Source organism: Megascapheus bottae, chromosome 1 (assembly GCF_031878675.1).
Source record: "Megascapheus bottae isolate mThoBot1 chromosome 1, mThoBot2.hap1, whole genome shotgun sequence".
Classification (NCBI taxonomy): Eukaryota; Metazoa; Chordata; class Mammalia; order Rodentia; family Geomyidae; genus Megascapheus; species Megascapheus bottae.
Genome location: NC_143509.1, coordinates 57,419,318 through 57,438,691, shown reverse-complemented (window position 1 = coordinate 57,438,691; position 19,374 = coordinate 57,419,318). Strand labels below are relative to the sequence as shown.

The 19,374-nt window shown below is 42.1% G+C and overlaps 1 protein-coding gene across 1 annotated transcript in view; it reads left to right on the top strand.

The window, feature by feature from the left end:
- Positions 1–18,552, top strand: part of LOC150069243 (protein mono-ADP-ribosyltransferase PARP9-like) — a 107,166-nt gene extending 88,614 nt beyond the window's left edge. Inside the window, exons 4-7 of the mRNA XM_090330751.1 lie at positions 985–1,488; positions 4,733–4,810; positions 8,001–8,132; positions 18,445–18,552. Coding sequence (XP_090186877.1) covers positions 985–1,488; positions 4,733–4,810; positions 8,001–8,132; positions 18,445–18,552 — 822 coding nt within the window. The remainder of the gene's footprint in view (positions 1–984; positions 1,489–4,732; positions 4,811–8,000; positions 8,133–18,444) is intronic.
- The last annotated feature ends 822 nt before the right edge of the window (positions 18,553–19,374 follow it).

Below are 19,374 nucleotides of genomic sequence, written 5' to 3'. Positions count from 1 at the left end.
CTCTTCTTTTTCAAAGCAGCAGTGCCCCCTGGAGGCACGAATGTACCTTGTTCATGCATTTTAGGATTGGACTGGCCTTATTCTCTGAGACATAATAATGGTGTTCTGGTGTACAAAAACGTTTCTATGGAATGCTAACCAAGTGCCAGGCACAGTCTAGATGAGTAAAAGGAATCGGTGAGGAGGCTAGAGGAAATCCATCTCTCTTTTGTAAATGAAGAAGAGAAATGTGAAGAGAAATGACATCTGACATTGTGTGTGTGTGTGTGTGTGTGTGTGTGTGTGTGTGTGTGTGTGTGTGTGTGTGTGTGTTTGTGTGTATGCACCTGTCTGTCTGCCTGTCTGTCATGGGGCTTGAACTCAGGTCCTTGGCCACCGTCCCTGAGCTTTGTACTCAAGCCTAGCACTCTACCACTTTGAGCCACAACACCATTTCCAGTTTTCTAGTGATTAATTGGAGATAATTATCTCACAGACTTTCCTGTCCAGGCTGGCTTTGAACCATGATCCTCAGACCTCAGCATCCTGAGTAGCTAGGATTATAGGGGTGAGCCACTAATGCCTGGCTGTCATCTTTTTCACCTTTTTTTTCAAGGATTTCAAAAGAATTTTTGCTCATTCCTTTATTATTTTTGTCTTCTTTTGCAGATGCCAGATCTCTTGGAAAAAAGGATACTTGGCTAGTTCCTGTTAGTCGTGATGTCATTCCACTTTTAAAAAATAATGATGATAGTCTGCTAGATGAAGTCCTTCTAAAGAATTTCGGCTGTGTCTATACCCTTTCCTCTCCAGCTCTGGAAGGAAACAGCAAATGTCTTGTTGAGCCAGTCTTCAGAAAAAGACTGGACTCTGGACTGGAGTTATCTGTCTGGAAGGATGACCTCACCAAACACGCGGTTGATGCTGTGTTGAATGCAGCCAATGAAGACCTTTGCCAAGCTGGAGCGCCTGACAGGGGCCCTGCAAAGAGCTGGCGGCCCTGACATCCAAGAGGAGAGCAGAAGATTTGTGGCTGTCCATGGTAAAGTACCAGTTGGTGGGATAGCTCTCACCGGACCAGGGAAGCCTCCCTGCAAAATGATTATCCATGCTGTTGGCCCTCAGTGGTACGTGCTGGGTCGAGAGCTATCTACCCAGAAGCTAAAAACTGCTATCAGAAATATTCTGGACCAAGCTATCGATGGAAGGGTGCCCATTGAAACAATAGCTATACCAGCTCTGGGCTCTGGAATTTATCAAGTCCCTGTTGATTTGTGTGCAAATGTTATTTTAGAGACAATCTGTGATTATTTACAAAGACATCCATTCCTTGGTCATTTGAAGGAAATTCACCTGGTGAGCAACGAGTCACACACTGTTGCTGCTTTCAAAACTGCTTCAGAATTCTTCCTAGGGAGGAGTGAGGTGGACCTCCAGAAGAGTCAGGAAGCTACTTCTCCCTTCAATACAAGGGTCCAGCTTGACCAGGCCTGCACTGAACAGCAGAAGGTAATTATTTTCCTGTTTTCCAGCACTGCTCAAGTGGATCCTGTACTGAGAGATTTTAGAGCATTTACAATCTGAGACTATGTAGGAAGCACCTTGTTGGAGGTAAGTGTGTGGGCTTCAGAGCTTGGCCATCTGGATTTGAATATCAGTATTCAAATCAGTACTTCATGTCTTTTCAGACACTTACATCTTAGATCTAGACCTATAAGTGCTTACCATGGAGCTTGGCACATTATTAGTACAGGTTTATAATAATAAATATAAATAATAATCGTTTTGGTGTCATAAAGAATTAAAACAACATTATTTAATTGTATTCTTTTTTTCTTTTCTTTTATTTTTGGCTGTGCAGGGTTTTAGCTCAGGACCTCTCACTGCTGGACAGGTGCTCTGTCAATTGAGTCATGCCTCCAACCCTGTTTTGGATTTCAGTTATTTCTTAGATATAAAATTGTGCTTTTTGTCCAGGACAGGCCTGGGCCTTATTCTTAGTACCACGCCGTAACCAACTGAGCTGGCCCATCAGGGTTGATGGCCTAGGCCTCGACCTTCTTACATACACCTCTCAGGTAGCTGAGATTACAGATATACACCCCCCATTTGATTTTAAATTGAGATGGGTAGTGGGTTTCACTAACTTTTTGCCTGGACTGACTTTAGCCATGATCGTTCTGATTTCTTCCTCCTGAGCTGGGATTATAGGAATGTGCCACCTTGTCCAGACCTATTGGACATGACATTTGGAAAATTTCACTAAGGGAGACAAACCAATCAATATTTGTGGAACAATCTATGAATATAAATGAAAATAATACTTACATATATGTAACTTTATGGAAAGAGTAGAATATAGTAACACAGTAGCGATTCTTTTAGGAGTTGTGAGTTTGGGATCTGCTCTTAAGTTGTGATGAGGATGAAGTGGCCTTCCAGATAAGGGAAGTGGCTCTATCAGAGAGACACAGAGGAACTCACGGAAGTAGATAGGAGACAGTGTCTTGAGTCATTGCGTGTCAAAATAAGAAGCAACGTATTCTGAAAGATCTTTTATCATCTCCTTGTCGCCATCTCTCAGATCAGATGTTGTTCACTAGCAGACAGAGGTAGAACACCACCGCCAAATTCATAGCATTTCACTCCACTTTTCTGAGCTCCTTGCAGATGATCATTTGCTTGCACCAAACATTTTCTTTCTTTCTCTTTCTTTCTTACTTTATTTTGTCCTTCCCTCTCTCCCTATCCCTCAACCCGCCCCCCCCTCTTTTTTCTCAGTGGTGTGGCTTGAACTCTGGACTGAGTACTGTCCCTGAGCTCTTTCAGCTCAAGGCTAGCATTCTGACACTTTGAGCCACAGCACCACTTCTGGTTTTCTGGTGGTTAATTGGAGTTCGGAGTCTCATGGACTTTAATGCCTGGGCTGGCTTTGAACTGTGAGCCTCAGATCTCAGTTTCCTGGGTAGCTAAGATTACAGGTGTGAGTCACTGGCGCCAGACACATAATTTTTCTTCAAGGTGCTTGCTTCATGTTTTCCTTCATGTTCGGTCTAAAAATCTCACAGAATTCTTTCTAATCACACAACCCATTCTGCTTTTGAATTACCTTCCCGAGAGATTTGTCATCCATGTGTATGTCAGCTCTTTATCAGTAGATGCTGTTACCTTGTTTTACTTTCAAGTTTTTGAATGGCTAGGACAAGGAAATGCCATCTAACTAAATACAGAAAGAACAGGGCCTTTTGGAAATAGTAGCTAAAATACAACTTTTGAAGCAAATTCACCATAGATTAAGAAATTTAAGGAGCTGGGTGCAGTGCTTCATGCCCGTAACACTAGCTACTCGGGAGGCTGAGATCTGATGATCATGGTTCAAAGCCAGCCAGGCAGAAAGTTCCAGGAGACTGTGTTTTGGAGGTTTTTTTGTTTTGTTTTGTTTTTTGTTTTTGCCAGTTCTCAGGGCCTGAGCACTGTCCTTGGACTTTCTCAAGGCTAGAGCTCTACCCTTGAGCCTCAGCACCACTTCTGGCTTTTTTCTGTGTATGCGGTACCAAGGAATTGAACCTGGCTCTTCGTGCATGCTAGGCAAGCACTCTACCACTAGGCCAAACTCCTGGCCCCTCGAGGAGACTCTTATCTTCAGTGAACAACCAGAAAACCAGAAGTGGCACTGTGGCTCAAGAAGTAAGGTGGTTACCTTGAGCTGAAGAGCTCAGGGACAAAGCCCAGGCCCAGAATTCAAGTCCCACAACCAACAAAAAGAAAGAAAGAAAAAGAAAGAGAGAGAGAGAGAGAAAGAAACTTCATTGTTCAAGTTCACATGTGAAGCACATTTACTACCTCATTAATAACCATCTGTCCACTAAATTAATTCGTGCCAACTCTGTCTTGAACAAGGAAGATGTAGGAGAAAGGATCTACACATTAATCTTTTTTTATATACTGTCATATAAAAATAACAAATACTGGGTCCTTACTATGTGTCAAGTACAAATTTAAGTACTTTACAGGAACTAACTCTTATAAAACAAACCATTTATTCTATTTATACAGTTTGATGAATGTATAACATTTTAAAGATGATTGTACTTGAAATTCATTTCTAATTCAGGACAACATAACAGTGACTGTAGTAAACAGGACATTAATATATGTTATTATATGTTTGCTTTGTTATATAAATGCTTTCTTATACTAGATTTTGGTGTCCCCCCCCCGCCATCTTTCCTGTACATGTTTCCCTTAGATGTTGAAATAGATTGTGCAATTGTTTTTGCTAGAACTTTTCTTTCTTTCTTTTTTTTTTCTTTAATGGGTCATGGGGCTTGAACTCAGCCTGAGAGCTATCCCTAAGCTCTTCAGCTCAAGGCTACTGTCCTACCTCTGGGTCTGGGTGTTGTCCCTGAGCTCTTCAGCTCAAGGCTACTGCTCTACCCTTGAGCCAAGCCTCATTTCTCATTTTCTAGGGGTTAATTGGAGATAAGAGTCTCAAATTCTTTTGTACCCGGGCTGGCTTTGAACCTTGATCCTCAGATCTCAGCCCCTTGAATAGCTAGGATTACAGGTGTGAGCCACCATGCCCGGCTTGCTAGAACTTTTCTAAAGCCTATTTTGGATGTGTGGCTGGAAAAGGGGGATTGGCAACATCAGCAAGATCATGTGTGGCGTGTACAGGGAAAAGAAACAGATTTTGGTGACCGTGGTTATAAGCTCTGCTTATGACTCTTTTTGTATTTTCTTTTTGCTCTAGGCTTTCAATGCTGAAATGACAAAGTTCAACTCACACAGGCTCAATAATAACAATGGTAAGAAACTCACTGGTCTAAAAGTACAGTCTCCTACCACGGACTCATTCTGTTCTTGATCATCTCAACTAATGAAAAAGAGATGAATAATTAAGCCAAAAGAAATTCACTGTGCTCCTGCTAGGATATTATCAGCCTGCTTTCTACCCTCACCGTGATTCTAATCTTGCTCAGTCTAATTTCATGATACCAACAGGGAACAGCTAGGTTGCAGTAGATGATCCACAATGTGAGTAGTTCATTCACAAATGGCTGTCTAGAGAGTTTTTCCATTCATAAATTCTGCACCAGGCATGATTTTCACCCTTCTGATCCTAGCACATGAACAGCAGGATTGTGAGTTCGAGGCCAGTATGTATACATACTGTGATCTTGTAGATAGATAGGTAGATAGATAAATGGATAGATAGAGATGAAAACCAGAACGTTTGTCCTTCAAAAGCTATCTAAACCAGGTCCTGGAGTTTGGCCTAGTGATAGAGTGCTTGCCTAGCATGCATAAAGATCTGGGTTCGATTCCATGGTACCACAAAAGTAGAAGAAGCCGGAAGTGGTGCTGTGGCTCAAGTGGTAGAGCTCTAGCCTTGAAAAAGCCCAAGAACAGTGCTCAGGCCCTGAGCTCAAGCCCAGGACTAGCAAATATATATATATATATATATATATACATATATATATGTATATATATATGTATATATATATATATTAGCTCATACTTTCTACCTTAAACACCAGAATGAAGTTATTTATTAATAATTATATAAGAGTCTGGGAGTTTGGCCTAGGGGTAGAGTGCTTGCCTAGCATGCACAAAGAGCCAGGTTCTATTCCTCGGTACTACATACATAGAAAAAAGCCAGAAGTGCTTCTGTGGCTCAAGTTGTAGAGATCTAAGCCTTGAGAAAGCTCAAGGACAGTGCTCAGGCCCTGAGCTCAAGCCAGGACTGACAAAAAAAAAAATTATACAAAAGCTGGGCATGGTGGCTCATGCCTGTAATCTTAGTTACTCAGGAGGCTGAGATCTGAGGATCAAGGTTCAAAGCCAGCCCAGGCACCAAAGGACCTGCGACCCTTATCTCCAATTAACCTCTAGAAAACAGGAAGTGGGGCTTGGCTCAAGGGTAGGGCAGTAGCCTGGAGCTGAAGGGCTCAGGGACACTGCCCAGGCCAAGTTCAAGCCCCATGACCCACCAAAAAAAAAAAATTATACAAAACACGTCTCAGTAATACCAGATAAACAGGTTAACCCAGTGCTACTGTTATCTGAGTAATCACTAGAATCACCTAAACAAGCAGGGAGAGATGGACAGAGAGAAAGGAGAAATCATATATGCCCCAGATCTAAGGATTTTGATGCAAAAACTCTGGCTGTAGGCTAAGCACACCTTTTTATGAAAGCTCCATAGTCTGTTTTACAGCTGGGCTAGGTTTGAAACCACTGGATAACCTCATCCTGGTGAGTGCTGGTGAAAAATTAGTTCTCATAACTATATTCTTTTAATGGAAATTGAATGGGTAGAGATATAATATTCAATGGCTCAGTGGCAGTGGAAATGAAGTAGAGGGAACTCTAGTCGGGCTCAATGGCTGATGCCTATGATCCTCATCCTAGCTACACAGCAGGCTGAGATCTGAGAATCAGAGTTCAAAACCAGCCCAGGCACTACGAAGCCACGAGACTCATCTCCAAGTAATCACTAGAAAACAAGAAGTGGGGCTGTGGCTCAAGGGTAGGACGGTAGCCTTGAGCTGAAAATTTCAGGGACAGCTTCGAGGCCCAGAGTTCAAGCCCCATAACACCCTCCCCTGCCCCAACCAAAAAAAAGAGGAGGGAACTCTAGGAGATCTGGTTTGGACCTGAGCCTCTTAAGAGACTACCTCTTTGTCTGTAAAATGATTATAGCTAATGGCTGCTAGCTCACACCTGTAATCCTAGCTGCTAAGGAGGCTAAGATCTGAGGATAAAAGATCCAAGTCAACCTGGGTAGAAAAATCTGTGGGAGTGATATCTCTACTTAAAAAAAAAAAAAAACAAAAACAAAACCAGAGAAAGCGGTGTGACTCGAGGTAAAGCACTAGCCTTGAGCAAAAGTTAAGTTCAAATCCCAATACCGGTTCAAAAAGGAAAGAAAATGATAACTATAAGAGACAGATGTAAAAATTATCTGTAAATTACAGAATGTTGAATGCTAGGAGACAAATAATGAGTTAGAAGATGGACAAGCCTTCCTCTAGATAGCCTAGGAGAAGGAGAGAGTCTCTCTGAAATGGAAGGATCAAGAATAGCTTTATGAACTGGAAGTGGAGCTATGGCTGAAACAGAAGATGCTAGCCTTACACAAAAGCTCATAAAAGCTCAGGGACAGCACCCACGCCTTACTTCAGGCTCCAAGATGACCCTCTGTGTGTGTGTGTGAGTGTGTGTGTGTGTGTGTGTGTGTGTGTGTTTGTGAATTCTGAGGCTTGTACTCAGGGCCTAGATGCTGTCTCTCAATTTTTTTCATATATTTTTTATTGTAATTAATAGAAGGGTTACATGATATTTGCCAGATAGAAGGTGCATTAATTCACATACATTGATACCCTTTCACATGTCTTGGTCCCCATTTTAAATGAAAGGACCTTTAGGATATAGAAACATAAGCCATATAAATGATTGAACGTTGTTCTTAAGGTACTATGTTATCTCTCATCTCTTTTGCTGTCCCTTGGTTATCTCATATTGTTACAGTATCTCACTTTGTTACCTGATATATCAGATATATTTATATTTGGATATTTGAAATTGGATAGGGAAGGGGGGAAAACAAGATGAGGGGTGGGTGTGGGGGGAGGGAAATGGAAATGGAATTGGTGCTATATTTATGTACATTATTTTTCATTTAGTTTTTGTTTTCATTTGAATCTTAGGAAACCATTTGATATCTTATGCAACATTTCTTTTTTATGGTCGTATGTTAATTATACCTTGACTTGAGATTTATGATCAGTGGTAGAAGTGAGGTTCAAGTAATAAAGCACCAGCCTTGAACAGAAAAACCAAGCTAGAGCACAAAGCCCTGAGTTCAAGTCCCAGTACTAGTGTAAAATTAGTGATGGTATTCAGCTAATAAGTGATATGCAAATAACAATCTCACACTCTTCTTTATATACAGAAGTCATGATGAGCAAGATTTGAAGTTGCTAGGATGATGAATATTATTTTTGTTTTTCCAGTTTGAATCAGCTTGGGTACTGACAAACATTGCTTCAGGAAATTCCCTTCAGACCCGAATTGTGATTCAGGCAGGAGCAGTGCCCATCTTCATAGAGTTGCTCAGCTCAGAGTTTGAAGATGTCCAAGAACAGGTAATAAAACAAAGGAGTAAATAAAACTAAGTAAAAATACAGTAGGTAAGGAGTAGCAGATGAGTTTAAGACTGAAATTTCCCCTTCGTCGCATTCAGGGCTTGAGTTTGACTATTTGGCTGTGATAATCCAGTTGGTTTCTGGCTGTGTTCTAGAAATTTAAATTCACAGGGCGCAGTAGCTCATGCCTGTAATCCTAGCTGCTCAAGAGGATTTCGAGTCAAAGCCAGCCCAGGCATGAAAGTCCAAGAGATTCTTATCTCCAATTGACAACTGGAAGTAGTGCTGTGGCTCAAGGGGTACAGCAGTAGCCTTGAGCTGAAGAACTTAGGGACAGTGCTGAGGCCCAGAGTTCAAACCCCATGATAAACCAAAAAAAAAAAAAAAAGAAATTTAAACTTAGTCAATATATTTTAGTAAATATAAGCACACTTCTAGTCACATAAAGCTATTTAGGTTTTATAAACTTTTGTGTCTTTATACCTTTAGTCTCCAAGTTTTTTTTTTAACAATATAACCTTTTTTTGGGGAGGGAGCACAGCGCCTGGCTCAGAATTCTTTAGCCCTCCTTCCCCTGTAACAAATTTTATATAATTTATATATAATGTGTGAATTACAAATTGCATGGTTATATAATAAATAGTGTAAAGTAATATAATTGTATATTATACAATTTTAAAATATTATCGTATAAATTAAGCTGGGCACCGGTGACTCACACCTACAATCCTAGCTCCTCAAGAGGCTGAGATCTCAGGATAGCAATTCAAAACCATCCTGGGCACAAAAGTCCACAAAAATCTCTGAGACTTTTATTATTGTGCCCAGAAACTTGAAGCCCCCCCCCTGATAGCCAGAGACCAAAGATCAATGCAAATTGCAATGAGTCGTTTATTGATGAGCTCGAGCAGGGGTCTGTGCACACGGATAGTCGAGTGCAGACCAGAGGCCCCGAGCACAAGATTATAGCCCCTTTTATACATTTTTTGGTAGGGGGAAGGCCCCAGCAAGTAATAGCAACAAATCAATATGCCACGCGGGAAATTTATACTGTAATTTCATTAAATGATTGGTGCAATACAAAGCAGGAAAGGGGTCGTGGCTAATCATTGGTCAGTCTAGCTGGCTGTCATTTTAGGAGGATGGTTTTAGGCCAGATATGAATCTAGGGGGATCTCCATGGTAACAGACTTGTGATTGGTTGACATCTGCCCTAGTTTGCTGGCCCTTACAAGTCCGACCTTGTAGGTACCAGATGGCTACTATCTCTAGCTCCCAGCTTTGTTGGGAGCCAGAGTGGAATCAAACTGTACCTTGATTTGCATCAGACAATGGCTTTATTGTCTTATTGTTTTCTGGCCTTATTCTGTTTAAATGACCTGAGATTTACCATATGAATGTAACACCTGGAAGTTCCCTGGGTCTCAAGGAGGGAAGAAGCTGGAGTGAAAAATAAACGCGGCAGTCTTTACCTGGACTGCGGACATCCCGGACCCGGTGTGTCTGTCTCTCTTCTATTTCTTCCTAGTCCTTGTCCCCTATTTCAGGAACCCCAATCTGTGAACCCTGGTTTGCTGCCGGTTGGCCCCGGCAACTGGCGCCCGAACAGAGACCCTGAAAATCTGGGACGAAGGTGAAGGACCCCTCCTTGTGGTGAGTAACACATCGTAGGACTATTAAGAGAGGATCTAAAGAGAGTGTATAGTCAGGAGTAAAAATTATGGGTCAAGTTAATAGCCATAAGTCATATGTACCGATCTTAACAGGCCTACTTGAAGCCCACGGAACGTGGGTGGAAAAAGGGGTGCTTCAGAGCTTCCTACAGTTTGTCGAGGAGGCATGCCCGAGGTTTATAGAGGAGGAATTCCAAAAAACCTGGCAGCAGATAGGAAAAAGAATTCAAGAATATTATAATGTATATGGCCCCGAAAAGACCCCAGTAGAGGCTATTGATGTATGGAATTTAGTAAGTGAATGCATAGATCCTCAACATGAGAATGCTGAACTTAATCTTGAATTAAGGGAAATTTATGAGTTAAAGGACCCTTCTGAAAAACCTGAGGCTGAGCCATATGCCGCAGCCCAAGAGAGTCTAAGTGAGATCTTGAAAAGGGAACAACAACCAGTAGATATTGAGTATCAGAATTCAGGTTTGAATATCAAGAAGGAAAGTTATGATGAGTCAATGGAGGGCCAGATGGCTACGATGGAGAAGAAGTTAGAAGAAATGCTACATTTTCTATCGAAAATGCGGATGGAGCAGAGAGCCCCCCCAGAAGTAGGAAAGAAAGATGACCCTCAGGCCACTATGGTGTCTGATTCTAAACCTTACCCCTCACACCCACTGCCTCTGGCTGCAGCCTTACAGCCTCAATCCCTTTTTCAACCTTTAGGCAAGCCTAAAGGCCCTAGCAACAAGTCCCTTTTAACAGGCACTACAACCAGGCACAGTGCATCGCAATTAAACCTGACTCAGGCTGCTAGAGAGAGGGAAGATATTTCAGGGCCTCGATGCTTCCCTAGTTTAGTTGATCATGATGAACAAGTATACTATCAACCTGTTCCTGTTAAACTATTACAGGATTTAAAGAGTGCCTGCTCCCAATATGGGCCAACTGCCCCTTTTACTCAAGTAATATTGGAGGCCGCGTGTGCTGGTATTGCATGCCCAAATGACTGGAAGCGGCTTGCCAGAGCATGCCTTAGTGCAGGAGAGTACTTATTATGGGAGACAGAGTTCACTGCACAGTGTCGGGCTAAAATTGAAACAAATAGGTCTAAGAACCTGCCTTACACTGTTGATCAGTTGTTAGGAGAGGGAACCTATAAAAACACTGAAGATCAATTGGGTTATGCAAAGGAGGCCTATTTACAAATAAATGCTGTGGCGAGAGAGGCTTGGAAAAGGTTATGCAATTCCAATCGTACAAAAAATCTAGTAGAAGTTAAACAGGGACCGAATGAACCTTGTCTAGAATTTTTGTCTCGATTAATGGAGACTGCAGACCGCCTAGTACAAGATGAGAACGCAAGGAAGATTATAGTTAGACACATAGCCTATGAAAATGCCAACGCCGCCTGTCAGGCGGCTATCAGACCCCATAGGAATAAGGGAGGAATCACGGACTTTATTTCACTGTGTGCTGATATTGGACCCTCCCATGTACAAGGCCTTACTTTAGCCGCCGCTCCTCAAGGAAAGACTGTTACTGAATTTCTAAAATATAGAGGTCAGCGGCATTCTCGGGATGCTAGACCCCCAGGGCGTTGCTTTTCTTGTGGACAAATAGGACATTAGATGATGCAATGTCCACGCCAGGCCAGGTTAAAGAGAGAAAAATCACCTGGCACATGTCCACGCTGTGGTAAAGGGAAGCACTGGGCTAAAGATTGCAAGTCAGCAACAAATCGCAATGGCCGCCCGTTTTCGGGAAACTGGAGAAGGGGCCAGCCCCTGGCCCCGCAAAACCATGGGGCAGTCCCTCCCTCTTCTCAGCCACAAGTGCATCTTCTAACAACCCCCCAAAATCAGTCTCCAGCCTCCTCCGTGCCACCCCAGGCAGTGCAGGATTGGACCTCTGTTCCTCCACCTGCTCAGTATTGACCCCAGAGATGGGGACACAAGCTCTCCCCACGGGGGTCTTGGGCCCCTTCCCCCGGGAGTGGCTGGATTGCTGTTAGGGCGAAGTAGCTCAGCCCTAAAAGGGATACAGATTACACCTGGCAAAATTGACCAGGATTTTACTGGAGAAATCAAAGTTATGGCCTCTGCCCCGAAACACATGGTATTGATCCCAGCCGGTCAAAAATTAGCACAACTAATACTTGTGCCTTTACCTCCCGGGGAGACTGCTAATTCCCCATGTGGACAGAGAGGATTTAGATCTTCAGATATCTATTGGGTACAAAGCATAAAACAAGAGAGGCCTGAGATGACTTTATTTATACAAGAAAAGCCCTTTAAAGGAATATTAGACACTGGAGCAGATGTGTCTGTGATATCTAAAAAACATTGGCCAGCCCAATGGCCCCTGACAACCTCTATGACTTCCCTACAGGGGGTTGGGCAAGCAACTGACCCACAGCAGAGCAGTGCGATCCTTGTTTGGAGAGATGAGGAAGGGCACTCTGGTCATTTTCAGCCATTTGTCCTGGATCATCTGCCAATTAATTTATGGGGTCGTGATATCATGGAAAAAATGGGAGTGTATATGTTCAGTCCTAGTGCTGCGGTCACTAAGCAGTTACTGGATCAAGGCCTCCTCCCCTTTAGGGGACTAGGCTGAGCAGCACAGGGGGAGCTAGAGCCACTCCAACCCCAGTCTCACCCTACGAGACAAGGATGAGGGTATTCCTTAACGGGAGCTGTTGTTTGTCGTGCCCCTCATGCTGATCCCATAAATTGGCTCTCTGAACAACCGGTATGGGTCGAACAGTGGCCTCTTTCACTAGAAAAGATCATTGCAGTACAGCAGCTGGTACAGGAACAGCTGGACTTAGGACATGTGGCCCCTTCTAACTCTCCATGGAATTCTCCAATTTTTGTTATAAAGAAAAAGTCAGGTAAATGGAGGCTGTTACAGGATTTGAGAAAAGTGAACGCGACAATGGAACTGATGGGTGCCCTACAGCCTGGCTTGCCTTCACCCATGGCAATCCCAAAGGATACTTATAAGATTATTATAGATTTGAAGGATTGTTTCTATACTATACCCCTGGCGCCTCAAAACTGTAAGCACTTTGCCTTCAGCGTCCCCTCTGTTAATTTTAAAGAACCCATGAAGCGATATCACTGGCTTGTGCTTCCACAGGGCATGGCAAATAGCCCAACTTTATGTCAAAGTTTTGTAGCTAGAGCCATTTCTTCCACTCGTGAAAAATTTTCTTCTGTTTATATTGTTCATTATATGGATGACATCTTGTTGGCTTGTTCTGAGCCTATCGTCGTATGACAAGCCTTTGGACAACTAAAGCAAGATCTGAGCCTCTTTGGCCTTATAATAGCAGCTGAAAAGGTTCAGGAACACCCCCCTTTTACGTATCTAGGCCATATATTAGGCCCACACTATTTTAAAAGCCAAAAAATACAATTAAAAACTTCACACTTAAGAACTCTTCATGATTTTCAGCAATTCTTAGGAGATAGAAATTGGCTTCGGCCTTATCTAAAGCTCTCCACAGGAGAGTTAAAACCCCTCTTTGATCTCTTAAAAGGAGATACCAACCCTACATCTTTACGCGAATTAAATCCTGACGCCAGGAGGGCCATCCAAATTGTAGAAAAGGCAATTTCCCAGCAACAAGTGACCTATTGTGACTATTCTAAACCATGGGGAGTTTACATTTTAGCTACTTCTCACTCCCCAACTGCTGTATCGTGGCAGGATGGCCCACTTTTATGGCTTTATCTACCATCAACACCCGGCAAAGTGCTGACCCCCTACTACGAATTGGTAGCTAATCTGATACATATGTGCCGAGTGGATTCCCGTAAATATTTAGGTCAGGAACCTCATTTTATCTGTGTCCCATATAATCTACAACAACAAGATTGGCTATTCGCCCATTGCGATCCTTGGGCCATTGCTTGGGCCAATTATACGGGAAAAATTTTGCATCACTACCCGTCTAACAAACTTCTCCAATTTGCTGCGTGTCATACATTTCTATTTCCTTCCATAGTACAGACCTCACCTTTATCTTCTGCCGCTTTGGTATTTACAGATGGATCCTCTAATGGAACGGCTGCTTTGACCATTAATGGGAAAACTCAATCTTGGGTTACGGGTTTTTCCTCCGCCCAAGAGGTGGAATTGGAGGCTGTTTTACAAGCACTCGTCCTGTTACAAGACGAGCCCTTTAACTTATACTCAGACAGTCAATATGTAATTCGTGCTCTTCAAGTCATAGAAACTGTTCCCTTTATTGGAACTATTAACTCCAATATTCAGACCCAATTTCGCCAAGTACAAACTTTGCTTTGTTCTCGCAACCACCCCTGTTTTTTTGGCTTCGTTTGAGCTCACACTAATCTTCCTGGCCCTTTAAGTGAGGGCAATGCGGTTACTGACTCCGCCACCAGAGTTTACTTAACTCAGGTTGAACTTGCTAAGCAGTCACATGCCATCCACCATCAAAACAGTCGAGCCTTGCACCGACAGTTTAAATTATCTAGAGAAGCAGCATGACAAATAGTTAAGACTTGCTCCAACTGTGTCCCTTTTTCACCAGCCCCCCATTTAGGTATAAATCCACGAGGACTGCTTTCTAATCACATTTGGCAGATGGATGTCACACATGTTCCATCATTTGGCCGATTAAAATATGTAGATACTTATTCTAATTTTATCCTGGCCACCCCCCTTGCTGGGGAAGCCACTAAACATTGTATTTCTCACTGCATTCGATGCTTTGCTGTGATGGGGATTCCCTCGCAAATAAAAACAGATAATGGCACTGGCTATGCAGGCCGAGCATTTCAATCCTTCTGCCATTCCTATAATATCACTCATATTACAGGCGTTCCTTACAATCCTCAAGGTCAAGGCATCGTGGAGAGAGCTAATGGATTATTAAAACATCAAATTGCTAAAATACAGAAAGGAGAGTCGTATCCCGCTACCCCTGTGAATATACTTAATCATGCTTTATTTGTTTTAAATTTTTTGAATTTGGATTCAAATAATTTATCTGCTGCTCAGCGATTCTGGGAAAAAAAGAGAGCAGCGTGCTTTTGCCTTAGTAAAGTGGAAGGATCCCCTAGCTGGTACTTGGCACGGACCCGATCCTGTTCTAACCTGGGGTCGAGGGCACGTATGTGTTTTTTCACAAGGAGAAAATGATGCCCGCTGGCTGCCTGAACGCTGTGTTTGGATCGTGTAGAGTGACAGTGGCCATCCAAGCATCGACTCCCTGGGCCTACACCCCCAACCCTCCAGTGGTGCATCCTGTGACGTGGGAAGGACCTGAGTTATTTGTGCATGTTAATTGGGACTGCTACTGATCCACTTGTTCCACACATTCATATGAGCTGTGTTTCTCCTCCTTTTACTATTATGTAGGGACCTTTTAACATATTCATTGACTCTACACAATTTAATATGTGACATTATTTTGTTTTTACCATCCCTCTTCTTAATAACCTTTTTTGTAAAAGATGCCCAGGTGAAAAGCAAAGGCTTCCAGAGGTAAGTAGAAGTCGGCCAACCTCCTGTATGTCTGCGTTTTATTTTATTTTATTTTATTTTGAAAAGGTGCACTGTGGGCCTAAAACAGAGGCCTGGGTGGTCAAGGGACGCCTTGACCCCCCCCTCCCCTTCTGAGTTTCTTGTCGATAACAAGGCTTACCTGAGAGTCCCACCAGCAAGACATGTCTAAATCTAAAAATAGCTGTTTGATGAAAACATTCATTTGAGCTCATGTTTTTTGTGTTAAGTGTATCTGATTGAGTCCAATTTTCTTGCTATATGTCAATGTCTGATTATTTAAAAGTCTCCGTTTCTCTGTCTTGTACGTGTTACATATTTTTCCTTGTCCAGTTTTGTCTTTAAAATTGGTACCATTTCTAAGTATGGATCCTTATGGTTTTTCTGTGCGTACTCAAGCACACATTCTTGTTATTTATTTGAACATTTCTGGGCCTAGCATGGCCGCTCCCCCATGTCTGCAGTTGTAACAAGCCCTGGAAAAATAAATTCCAGCTAAGTTGCCTTGCAAATAGTTTTGTTTTGAACCTGGTTCTCACCTGTAAGAGTAAAATTGGCAAAGCTCTCTTGACACAAACTTCCGGAAAATGAACGGCCGATATTAATTTTGTACGCTTTATGATCTTTCAGTATGAATGTGTGTGAATGAGTGAGTGAACATGTTCAAGGTTAAATTATCAACGTTTTGTATAAAACAATAGATAAATTTATACTTAAACAAAAAGGCAATTGGGTAAATCTAAGCTTAAAACTTCAAGAAAAGTATTAGGTTTGAATGTTTTACAATGTCTCAAAGGATTATTACATTGGTTGAAAGAGAAATTGGTAAAAAGTACTTTTCTAAACATCCTGAAAAAAAAAATCTGGTTTTGTAATACTTAGAGCTGTTTACATTGTAAACATTGTATCCTGTTTAACCCAGAGGTATTAGGGCATTTGGGATTTATTACCTTTAAAGTTTGGAGACATGTATTCGAAATTTAAATGTAAAATTGTTCATTAATGTCAGAAACTTTGCCTATCTGTCTTTTCTTGCAGACTGACACTGGAAGTCTGATGATAACTTTTGGTGCACTGATGTTTGTAATTCTTGCATTAGGGAAAAACTGTTATTTGAGTTTAAACTGTTACTGGAGTTCTAGGCAGTAATAATCTAAACTGCAGAATAAAACAAAAAGCCTCTTCTAAAGGCAAAGGAAGTGACCTGGGCCATAGGGGGCCTGGAGGCAAAGGGAATTCCTTTAGCCTTAAAGGTTTTTCAAATGCAAATAAAGACCAAAGTGTTAAGAGTTTAAGTTAAAAAGTGTAAAAGTTAAAGAAAAGTAGAAATGGTTTCTGAACAAAATTTAAAAGTAAAGTTGTCCTAAAGTTTTGTTTCTAAAAAAGAAACAAGGAAAATTAGGACTATCAAAATGGTTGCTTAATTGCTATTTCAGCTTACTCTTGTAAGTTACTTTATAGCAATCTCCAGCAGGCCCATGGAGAAGGTCAGCAACCCTTATTCAGATGTAATTTTGGCTCTTACCAGGTTCCAGGTAAGATCATGCTTAGACTATTTCTGAGTTGACCACCTTGTTGCTTTAATTGGAGTAACATGGCCTTTTGTAGGACTCATTGATCTGATAGCCGCAGCTTTGAGCCTGCCCGGGCAAAGCAAAGTCCCTGTGAGACTGTGGTGTCTAATCTGCCAGCAGGATATTGGGACAGAGTTGCTTTGGAGCTTGAAGTGGCAGAATGCTAGCTCTGAGCTGAAAAGCTGGGGGGAAGCACTCAAGCACCAAGCTAGGGACTCATAGTGGCAGGGTGCTAGCCTAGAGCTGGAGAGCTGAGGGACAGTGCCCAGGCCCCGAGTTCAAATACAGCAACCAACAAAGTGAAATGCCAATGGCATGTTTATCCCTGTGTGGAGAGACACTGCTGGGACACGAAAGCCTCTGCTTGGATGGCAGAGATGGTGTCAGATCTTAGAGTCGCTTGTGCTTGGCCACTCAAATTAATCAGAGCCGGGAGGTCATAGAATAGTTTGTAAGCATGCCTTACTAATGCCCGTGCCTTTCATAACTGGGCAGGAACTTGTTAATCTTCTGTGATAGTGGATAGTTTAAAGTCCTAATTGAGCGAACTTTTTATTTGACACCAGCCACAAATTCAGGAAAGTTTGTGGATCTGGGGCTTGTGTCTCTATTAATCTGTTTAGATCTGACAACTGAAGCATTGTTAAGGTTGCAGAAATTTAGTTCCCCAGACATTCAAGAAAAAGCCTTTGCAAATGGGTGCTAAGTAAGTTACACTATTGTAGCCAAAGATGGTTTGTGCAGTTGTTAAATATTAAATATGATCTCTAGTTTGGAGTAAATTATTATTCCTGATATCTAATCCTTGCAACCCCTTGATAATACAGGCTAGGCTTCTTAAGATCCCTGGTCAAGCACAGAGACAACCCCCGTGAGTCAGCTTGAAGAAGTCACAGAAGCTGAATCTCCGCCCATCAATCTCCGTTAGATGAAGGGACCAAAGTCATTTTTGGAAAATGTGACAGGATAATTAGAGGTATAGGAAAGAGTAAAAATTGCACTTGTGTTTCTTTTAAAATAAAAACGGGGGATATGTTGGGAGCCAGAGTAGAATTAAATTGTACCTTGATTTGCATCAGACCATAGCTTTATTGTCCTATTGTTTTATGGCCTTATTCTGTTTAAATTACCTGAGATTTACCATATGAAAGTAACAGTTGGAAGTTCCCTGGTTTCAAGAAGGGAGAAGCTGGAGTTGAATAAACGAGGCAGTCTTTACTTGGGCTGCAGACATCCTGGACCCGGTGTGTCTGTCTCTCTTCTATTTTTTCCTAGTCCTTGCCCCCTATTTCAGGAACCCCAATCTGCGAACCCTGGTTTGCTGCCGGCTGGCCCCGGCAAAGGAGCAGAACACTAGCCTTGAGCAAAAGTGTTCAAGGACAGTGCCCGGGCCTTGAGTTCAAGCCCCAGAACTGGCAAAAAAAAAAAAAAAAAAAGAAAGAAAAGAACCTCTTTGCCTACTTCTGGACCTATAAATATTATGGAGATGGTTGGAGATGATTTCTGATTTTTGCTCTGGTTTATGTGAAACAGAGACCTTGTCCTGAAAATGTTACCCATTTGGCTGAGGGATCTGACCCACCCTTTTGCAGTGAGGGGAATCTCCTGGAAGCATCACCTACAAGTGCCAAATCAAAGTGAGAGGATTTCTTTTTCGAGCTAGGCTTGAACTCAGGGCCTGGGCACAGTTGGGCTTTTTCAAGGCCAGAGATCTACCACTTGAGCCACAGCACCACTTCTGGATTTTTCAATGTATGTGGTACCGAGGAATCAAATCCAGGGCGCTGGTTAGGTGCGCACTCTACCACTAGGCCACACTCATAGCTCTGAGGATTTTTAAATATATGTTTTACATACACAACTGTTTACATATGTTTTCTAGCTTTAAAAGTATATTCTATACCTATGTAACAGTGAATACAAACTAAAAATTAAAATTATTTATCTCAAGTTTAAAAGAGAGACTGAAAAACAGCAAAACACAGAAGGGAAGTATTTTTTCCTTAATATCTTGTTCTGATACCAAATCTAGAAATGTCTCCAAACACCCAAAATATGGTCTCTGTTTTCAGTAATCTCAATGTAAGAACTTTAATCAACAACAAACAGATTTGGGCAATGGATTCTTTTCTAGTATAACCAAAAAAGTACAGCTGATATGGTGGCACACACCTGTAATCCCAGCACTCAGGAGGCTGAGGCAGAGAGACTAATTCCAGGACAACCCGAGCTTCCACCCTCAAAAAGTATGAAGCAACTACGTAAGTGTTCAACTGACAAACTGTTCATTGTATGTTTGTTGCTAGAGGAGCTATGTTGTTATTTTGAGGGAGATAATAGGGAAGTCACATGACTTCTTGTTATAAGAAATCCAAATGGGAAAACAAGATGTATACAGTAAGACAACAGAACAATTATGGCCATATGTTACTGCCCATAAGTACCCAGAGGATCCATCACTGA